At 44.4% G+C, this 10,090-nt stretch overlaps 1 protein-coding gene across 1 annotated transcript; it reads right to left on the minus strand.

The window, feature by feature from the left end:
- Positions 1–1,867: 1,867 nt before the first annotated feature.
- On the minus strand, positions 1,868–5,084 carry tmdd1 (transmembrane and death domain 1; the record flags this gene model as incomplete). The annotated part of the gene is made up of 4 exons (XM_080534431.1): positions 1,868–2,112; positions 3,533–3,655; positions 4,408–4,587; positions 5,012–5,084. The coding sequence occupies 4 exons, from the start codon at positions 5,082–5,084 to the stop codon at positions 1,868–1,870; spliced, it is 621 nt and encodes a 206-aa protein (XP_080390557.1).
- Positions 5,085–10,090: the final 5,006 nt, after the last annotated feature.

The following is a 10,090-nucleotide window of genomic DNA, read 5'->3' on the forward strand; positions in this document are numbered from 1 at the left end:
TTAACTTGGGTCTACGTGCCCCTGAGAATAGCCAGATAACAAATTGACAGGTGATAATTAGATTTTTGAATTTAGCAGGTGTCCTGGGGAGAAAACAGTCCTCCTTGTGCAGGGTTGATGTTGATTATTAATGAATTGGATGGCTGCCCACTGCAATCTAATCTCACCCTCATCTAGACACTGTGTATAGTGTGGTGTTTGACTATTCAGCCTATCAGAATGTGTGACAGACAATATTCAAACCTATAGGTCTCCCAAATGAAAGACTCAAGCGTCTACCATTAGACTGAGAGACATCTTTAAAACTCTTTAGACTCTAATGTCTGAAATAATGATAAATAACTACAAATCTAAGGATAAACGTTCATTTACTTTTAAAGATGAGAGGCTAAACTTTATTTTCATATTAGAATCCCCTTCACAATTTCTCATAAATCGTAAAAATCAGTGGGACAGCAATACTACTCATTACTATTAAAAGAAAATAATAAATAAACCTGGCAGTCTAGTCATTGTTGACAATCGATTTGCCAGTTAATATAAAACGAATGTCTCTTTGTGCTCTTGATAATTGTCTATAGCTGGAGAACCACAAGGGTAGCTGGGTTGGAACCCCTGACCTTCCCATGAAAGGCCGTGGGTAGCTATGGGCAGGGGTGGGCTACCAAATGTGCATCTTGCCCACCCTGTTTTTTCAAATATTTATCTGCTCTTATCTCTTTTTTTTTGTTTTGTTATATAAGTTATTTTTTCTGAGTAGGGCAGTCCTACTAATATTTGTCTGTTTTTGGACAGATACAGTGAAGACAGACAGGAAAGTAAAGAGAGAGGGCATGTCAGCAGGGCATGAGCCAGATTCGAAACCATGCGGACATGGGCACATGTGTGCACTGTAGGCCGTGGTGCTAGACCACCGGACCACCTCAGGCCACTGCTCCTATCTCTTGTCTGTTATTTATTATGTTTTGTTTTATTCGCCAATTTTGTAACTTGTATCTGTACTGGTGTGCTTTCTTGGCCAGGTCTCCCACGAAAAAGAGATTTAGATTTTCCCAGAATTCTGTGGTGTTCGTTCTGGCGGGCCTGTTCCCATGTGACCTTTACCTTGTAGAGCCACCATCTCTACTGAGGCCACCCCTCCGGCTATGTGATTGTGGTTGGAGCACTACAACTCATTACGGCTAGAAAAAAACAAGAAATAAACCTGATAGTCTAGTCATGGTTGACACCAATCGATTTACCAGTTAATATAAAAATAATGTGGCGAAAGGTGTCATCTCCACATGAAAACATTAGCTAGCTAGCCTAGTCTCACCTGAATTACCTGCCTAAACTCATTGCTGGATTATACACCAAACTGGATTATTGGCTGTAATATGAACAATTACTGGACAGAAATCGATCACCAAAAGGTACAGTAATGTTGTCATGGTTTTCACCTGCATTTTTGCTTTTGTTTGCTACTCACTTTTGCATGGATATTTCTGCAGCCGGGTAGCTAGTTACCTTTCAGTAGTGACACATTTGAGCCATTTCTGAGGCATACTACAAACATTTAAATTACAAGGTTGATTATTGCTGTTGCTTATCGGCTACTCTCTTTTGTTTTGAACACTCAGCAAATGTAACTTTGGTGCAGTATCGTCATTACATGAAAAAGGTATTTCTTTTCCTATGACCGCCTATGTTTTTTCAACTCCAATGTTAAAATAGAGAGTCATATGTTGTATTATGCGTAAGTGATTTTATCTGCCATGGTTTAAGTATTATATCCTTAAATAGCTTTATTGTATAAGTAACAGTGACTCAGAACGGGGTCTGAGGTTAAGGTCAAGGTGGTACACTTGAATGTCTCATCATGCAATAATCAAAGGTCTTCGTCAGCGCTACCCATCACAAGAGCGGGATTCCACATCTCCTTCACTACAGAGGAGCCCACGGCACTGAGAGTATCTAGGGGTTTGACCTCACCTTGCCTTGCCTGTAGATGGTGGTGGTCCTCTGTCTCAGACTTGACCTGGGGGGATGGCATGCTGTTGATGTGTTGATTGTAGCCCTCCACGTAGCGCTTCATGCCCAAGGTTTTGTCCTGATTGATGTTCTTGCCCACCTCTGAAAGTACAAAGAATCAGTGCTATGCTGTGAATGGCTGTGTAGTGTAATACTTTACAGAGTACTGTATTAGAGTATGGGTATAAAGTCAGATTGCACACCATGTCCAGAGAGATCCAACATGTCTTTGCACCCTCTAGGTAAGGGTATGTTGGACAGTTTGGACTTTGGTCAAAACTTGCACTGTATGATTAGTTCAACATTAGTTTGTGTTGTATGAAATGTGCTATACAAATAAACTTGCCTTGCCAATACAGCAACTGTTCTTTTTTTGACTTTCCAAAACCGAGTGAACCAGCCAATCATTGTTATGTAAAAGTGGGTGTATTGCAATCAAGTCCCTGGTAATTGATGCATTGTATCCACAAATTCATTTTCATCCAATGATAGATTCCTGTGTTCCTAGACAGTGTTGACTTAGGGATGTTATTGGATAGAACCGTGGTCATTTATTTCTCTCTCTGTCTGTGTAACTTTCTCTAACACACACACACACACACACACTCTCTCTCTCTCTCTCTCTCTCTCTCTCTCTCTCTCTCTCTCTCTCTCTCTCTCTCTCTCTCTCTCTCTCTCTCTCTCTCTCTCTCACACACACACACACACAGACGCACACACCACACTCCAACTCTGATGATGAAAGGAGCAGATGGTTTGTTCTGAGTCTTCTGTCAGATCATTTACACCTCCTCATATCCAACGCCACTCGACTGTGGAGAGATGCTGGACCCCACCACATGCCAGAAACTGGCAATGCACAAAAATATGCTGTTTCTGAATTTCCAATTAAGATGAATCTTGCAGTAATGAGGCAATTATGTAGACATTGTCATAAGAGTCTTGCCCAGGCTCTTACTGGACTGAGATAAAGTCAGAACCATCTTAGATAAATATGCACAAATTACCATTTGTTTACGTTTTCCTGTTTTGTCTGGTCCTATTCAAAACCCTTTGGACTAATTTAGCCTTGAGATCTACTGTCACCCAAACCCAGCTCACCACACATCCTCGCATAAGTATCTCTGGTATGTTCTACTGGTATATTCATCAGGGAGGCTGGTGGAGGTAACATATGGAGGATATGCTCATTGTAATGCAAGGAATGGAATGAGGAATGGTATTAAACACGTGTTTGATGTCATTCCTCATTCCATTCCTTGCATTACAATGAGCCTGTCCTCTGATTTCTACCTCCACCAGCCTCCCCTAATATCATACATGGATTGAAACCCATGACTATGATGAAACCTATCATAGCATTCAGTATTTTTTAAAATCCTACCGTGTGTCTGTGTCTGTGTGTGCATGCGCGTGTGTGCGCGTGTGTGCGCGTGCATGTGCGTGTGTGTGTGTGTGTGTGTGCGCGTGCATGTGCGTGTGTGTGTGTGTGTGTGTGTGTGTGTGTGTGTGTGTGTCTTACCCACAGCGATGTCGGTCCTGCCGATGTGCTGCAAGGCGCGAGACAGCCTGTCGTAGTAGGTCTGTTGGCCGTGCTTCAGCAGCCAGTCTGTCAGAGCCGTCCGACACTGCAGCATCTCCCTGTCTGGTGAACGTACAGCGTATGGTCATCAGACAGACAGGCACCCCAGCCTCCCTGCTGGCTAATGAGGGACAGGCAGGATTGGGCATGGGGGAGCAGACAGCTCACTCTCCTGAGTACCTCCATCGCCAGACAATGACATTTGTATTATCATACATTCACATTGAGTGTTTTGCTATGTGTGACAGCAGCTGGTGAAACCCGGGAACAAGTCGGCAGCCGATCAAATGTTCAGACTTTTATTCAGATTTGTAAAAATGTATTTCAGCGTTGTTGAAAATCAGTGACACACTTGCTGGTCAACTAACACAGTTTGTTTTGTGAGACTGCTAACAATCTAAAGTAGTGTTATAGTTTACTAGGTAGTAGGGGGGATTACTCCATTGTATTGCAATATTTTGGCTTGACTAGCAAGTGTGTCATTGATTTTCAACAACATTGACATTTATTTACATTTTTCAGAATAAAAGTCAAGTCAAGAGCAATTTGATTGGTTGGTGACTTGCTCCCAGTTTCAACAGCAGCCGTCACACTATACTATAGCGTACCCGATACCATATTTGTTTCAGATGAGAGCAGAGCAAATTATGATTTGTGTATTTCTTTAAACAGCTGGCTAAGGACTTGAATGTTTGTGTGGGTCATCAACCTGCTCATGACTCAGCAATATCTCACAAATCATGAAGAGACATGATGGAGAGGTCACATGGTCAGCAAATGCTTCTATTCCTTGGTCTTGGTAATGAGAGCATTACCGGTATCCCGTTTGACTCTAGGCTTCAGGTCTAGCTGGTTGTTCTCCAGCGAGAGGCGCTCTAGCTGCTGGAAGATGTTCTCCTCAGGATGGGACAGGGCTAAAAGGAGTTCCTCACACTCCAGCAAGGTCAGCAGCTCCACAATCCGGCCCAGCTGGTGAACCCCTATATCCTCCGCCACTGTGGGGGCCACAGCGGGGACTCAAAGCATTAGCATCAATGCTACGCTCTGCTCTGACTGATAACACTGCGACAGAGCCCATGCCATTACTGGCACAATTTGGATTAAATGTAGCAAAGTGTTAATGCTCAACATCGCAGGTATGATTCATTAGCAAGTACTCTATGTGCTGTGTAAAACTCATCATTATTCCCCTCCACAGGTGTGACAATTGGAGCAAATAACAGGTGCGGAAACTGGCAAACTCTGACTTCATATAACGACAGCTAGAGTTTTATAAAACAGATTTCTTTTTAGCACAGTAGCAGCTGCTAGGAACATTTATGGTTCTCGATATCACCCACTGAGAGAGGGAGAGGGAGATAGAGAGAGAGAGAGAGAGAGGGAGGGAGGGAGATAGAGAGAGAGAGAGAGCAATATCACCTGTGTCATCCTCCCCGAGGCTGGGTCGCAGAAGGAGCAGGAAGAGAAGTGAGAGAACTCCCCTGACTCTCATGACAACTGGTAGCTGTGTCCACTCACAATGAACAAGATCCCAGACTTTACTTTTAAACCTCGCCAGCACTCCGGAACTCGTAGAGAGTCATAGACGAATGGAACTGTGTGAGTCAATACAACTGGTAGCTGTGTCCACTCACAATGAACCAGATCCCAGACTTTACTTTTAAACCTCGCCAGCACTCCGGAACTCGTAGAGAGTCATAGACGAATGGAACTGTGTGAGTCAATACATTCAGTATTCTTTGTTGGGTGATTCTGGTCAGCTGTATGTGTGAGCGAAACGCTGTGATGTGATTGCAAGCGTTCCTCTACTCATCCATACTATTTCCTTCCTATTCTGTCATTGAATGCCTATTGGTCACAAGCACCATTGACTTTTCTCCACCAGAGAACATTTAGAACAGTGTCTGTTGGGGCATGATACATTTCCAAACAGCTTTTCCCATGCAACACGTCTTCGCCACTCTTTTCCTGACAATCTAAGGTTTGGTTTCTTTGTACTCTTCTCTACTAGACAATGGGAGACAGAGTTAGATATTTTCCTAATCATATCCTTGCTTTAGCCATGCCTGTAGCATTGCTGCCTTTGTGTTCAATAGCCCATGAAAGCCTGTCATTCTATAGTTACTCAAACGCTGTTTGCAGAAAAATGATTTAATGATAATAAGAGCAAGAGGGTGCATTTATGTTTATATGAGAAGACCCACAGGCATAACCTTGGGTCAAAAATCTGTTGCTTTTGTTCTTTTGGATTCATTGTTTTTCACTTTTAAAAGCTCTCCCAAAGAGGAATCGATTGAAGGAAGAAACAAACGAAAGCCTAAAGGCAAAGGGCACATTTAACCCCCCCGCCTCCCAATTGTAATAGTCTGCTTCATCCCAAACACGATTGAACTTAAAAGCTTTATTCAAGACCAGGGCTGGTGGACAACTTGCACCAAAATACTTCGAGGTCCTGTGTGTGTTCGAGAGAGCGCTGCTCTTCGCGACATCCAAAGCCTATTCCGCTCTCTCGTTCACCACGGCCGGCCTACACATCAGACGCCTTGTGAATAGTTGGAAAATAGAGGAATCAGAAGAGAAAACACCAACAGGGAGGGCTGCTGCTGCACACACAGCAGGGGAGGGAACACATCATCAAATGGTTGGTGCTGTGTGTTCAGGACGTATTACTGGAAAAGAGACGCGCCGACCTGCACAATAGAAGCACCTCAAGCAGAGCTTCACTACATGTGTACTCATTGTTGTGTGTGTGTGTGTGTGTGTGTGGGGGGGGGGGGGGGGGCACTGCTTTTAATAGATAATACAACTTGGCAGTCTCTCTGAAGCCTCTCTCGGCTCAACTTCCTGTGGTGAACTTTGGGGTTGTGTGTGTGGGCTCGTCTTGGTCTTCTCCATGACAGCTAATGAAAATAACATGCTGCGAGGCTAGAGCATGCTCTGGAGTACAGCATTAACGGGGGTGGGTTGTGTTTTGAGCGGTTGATTGTTAATGTGCGGTAATGTCGTATCGAAGCAGCTTTGCACAAAGGATTGTACGCAGGGGGGGGGTGGGGTTGGGGTGGAGGATCAGGGGCAGAATATATTGAAGTCTTTCAGTGTAATAGCTATCATCAGTGCAACATTGATCTGAACAGGCAACTGCAAGAGAAGGATGTATACAGTAGACACACCTTTAATCAGATCACTTGTACAAAACACACATTTCCATTTGCAAAGGTTTTTATGCATAGACATGTTATGGTGTCATGGTATATCCTCTAATTTTGTAATCCCAGAAAGACAGATTCCTGTCTCATGATTGGTGGAGTTTGGTGTCAGTCAAGTGATTGATCAGTCATTTGGACATTGCTGCAGTAACACCTGGCCAAGCCTTTCGTTATGGATCGGAGGTTGAGGCTCCATGTCTCTTACCCTTCACACCACTGAAATCTGGCTGGATAAGGACACAGACTCCGGTGGAATGAAGGATAGAATGCATGGAAAGTTCTCGCAGGTACAGGAGGACTCCTGCAGACCCAGTAGGTCTCTGAAACAAAAAGAATCAAAGTTACTTAAAGTATCATCATACCTGTACAGTAGATTGACTATTGTAATTCCTACATGAGATACTCCCGATAGATTGCCCTTCCCCTTTCCCCACAGTGGAGCACAAAATGGATGATTTCCAGCAGCACCTTTTTTTCCACTGCATTTATGGAGCAGATTTGACAGTTTGGAACGCTTCACTTCTACCAGTTTGAACCTGGCACCCGGGAGCATGTGTTGATCCCTCTCAGCCCTGTATGTGTGATTTATGGATGCTGTAATGTAAAGCCATCAAGTGTGGGAGTGGAGCAGGGAGGGAGGGAGGGAGGGAGGGAGGGAGGGAGGGAGGGAGGGAGGTGTAACCTGCCCTCTACGTGGGCCGGTATCTGAGCCAGAGCCTGATGCCGGTGCCTGAGCGAGACCAGACCTGCCCTCCCTGCTCCAAGGCCCCAAGGCCCCAGGGCTGTGGAGATGAAGCCTGCCTGGGCGCTGGCACACAATCACAGGGCCAGAGCTTTGGTGCTGCCCTGTCATTACTCACCCTGGCTGCCACGGCGAACCCCCCATCCCACGGCCCCCTAGCCCACCACCACCACCACCACCACCAGAGAGAGAGCCCCCTGAGAGAGCCCCCCTCCTGAGGAAACCAAACACCCCTTATTGAGCCCTGTCTCTCTTCTACTCAGAACACCTGCACAGGAGCTTTTGATGCTGATCTCCCTCGCACACGGACACACACGTTGAGCACATACACACACACACATACACACACACACACACACACACACACACACACTCTGCGCATGTTTTCCTCCTTGATTGTTCCATTTTATTTCTGTTAATTAGGCATCTTTTAAGATCAGATTCCGATCTCTGGTTTTATTCCATTCATATGGCCTTTCCATTTGCCCCCTTTCTTTTCTTCCCTATACATTTTCTTTGAGTTAGCCTCAACTGAGTTAGTCCTTTTATGGCACGTTGTTGGTTCAAAATGTTTTCCATTTGAGGATAACTGCAAATGATATCTATACTTTACAGAACCTTTCCTCTGTATGTCACTCACCTCGATATGAACCACTCACCTCTTTGCTCCTGTAATTCCACATCAACTGTAAAGAAATGCAGGGGGAACATTTTAAAAACGAAGAGTGAAGGAAACCAAAAGTCTTCTCATAAAAAGGTTTCTTTTTTCCTTTGTGTTAAATAAAAGAACACACAGGGACATTACGGACAGAGCGCCAACCTCACTTTCTTCGTACTGACTTTCTTTCTCTACCTGACTCAGGTATTGGTATTTTAGAGGCCTGCGAGGACCAATGGCAGTCTAGCACCCCTATAAGACCCTCCCCCTCTCTACCATGAAAGGCAGCCACACCCTGCGATGAGGCGTCGCTCTCACCGCCTAATCTCAGTACGGAATAACTCTGGAATCATGGCATATAGAACTCTAAATGCAAAAACGTGATGAATGTACTTCATTTGCTGTAGGCCTCAGGACTCTACTGTATTGGATGGGTTGTGTTTTGATGCATTTTAGTAATGAGATGAAACTCATGGAGCTTGTATCACTTTCCTTATTAAATGGGTACATCTCTGTTCTGTTCTCATCCACAGCCTATACCCATATCAATTCTCATAGTAATATTTGAAAGATAATTGCGTGGGGTTTGTGAAAAGTAATGGGCAATTTGAGTCTTTTTTTAATTAGCAATATTGCAGAGTGTTCTAGCACTTAGCAGCATTTATTCCTTAAAATTACTATAATCCACATGGAAATGTGATATTAACATCATCGTTCTCGAATAGAGTTATTATTTTCATGTGACTCTTTCTCTGCTGTATTACAACTTTTTAATTATGGCAACAACTAACTTGACAAATAGACAGCATTCTTGGCACTTCACGGTTACTTTGCCTGCCAACTTTGCAGCTCTGTAGGTGAAGGTAGAACTCCTCCTCTCAATCTTAATGAAAGGGGGCAACACCCAATGTCCCTCACTGTGAAAGGGCTGCGGCTGTCTGAAAGGCATTCCGACCCACCACAGACAATAGGGAGGACTAGGGGGATGGTAGATGGAGAAGACGGCACTCACGCATTCCAGAGGTCTACAGTAGATGCACCAGACTTCACCTGACAATATATATTTCTCTTGAGAGCACATTCATTTGAGCCCAATCTTCTTTTTATGTGATTTCATTGACAAGGACACCAATATCTTTGAGTTATGAGGTGTTGTTCTCCAGAGACAGACAGTGTTTTACTCATGTGTTGTGTGTGAGTGTGTGTGTGTGTGTGGGCCTGATAGTCCCAGACAGTGTGGCTGGGTGACTGTAATCTTTGGAGGGCGAGAGGGGAAGTGACAGCTGAAAAACGAGCCTCTAAAAGCCCTCAGATCAGAGATACCTCTGTCTCTGTATTACCACAGGAACAAAAGAGTTCACAGAAGAACCCTGGGCTGTAGGCATCGCTTAGTGGACACTGAGGTTGGGCTTTGGCTGTGCTTGTTTCTTGGATACTGAATTGCAGAATTTGTGTGGGTATGGAGTTGAGAGGAATGTATTGATCATGGCCTCAAAATCCTATTAGCAGGCAGGCCTTGGCAGCATTGTGGTATGACGTGTAATACTTGCACTTTGAAAGTAGGCCCTCTATTCAAGACCTTCCAACATCGTCATGTTGTGATGTGTACAGTACATCACGTGTGGCTGTGGATGTCTTTTGTGTGGGCAGAGCAGCCCTCAACCAGGATCAGTACTTGTTCTTGTTGAGCTGGCCCCAGGGTCTCTGCTGTTTAGGGGAGTTTTCCCAGATGAAGTGAGATAAGAAACTGCGTGTCCTTATAGACACATAATGGGAATGAAGGTGGGAAGAGCACTGAGGAAACTCACTACAGCATGATAGAATGGGCAGGAGCAGAGTTGCATGACATTTTCAAACTTCAAATGGTTGTGTAACAACAGACTGAACATCTA

The sequence above is a fragment of the Nansenia antarctica genome (genome assembly GCF_963989245.1).
Source record: "Nansenia antarctica genome assembly, chromosome: 6".
NCBI lineage: Eukaryota > Metazoa > Chordata > Actinopteri > Argentiniformes > Microstomatidae > Nansenia > Nansenia antarctica.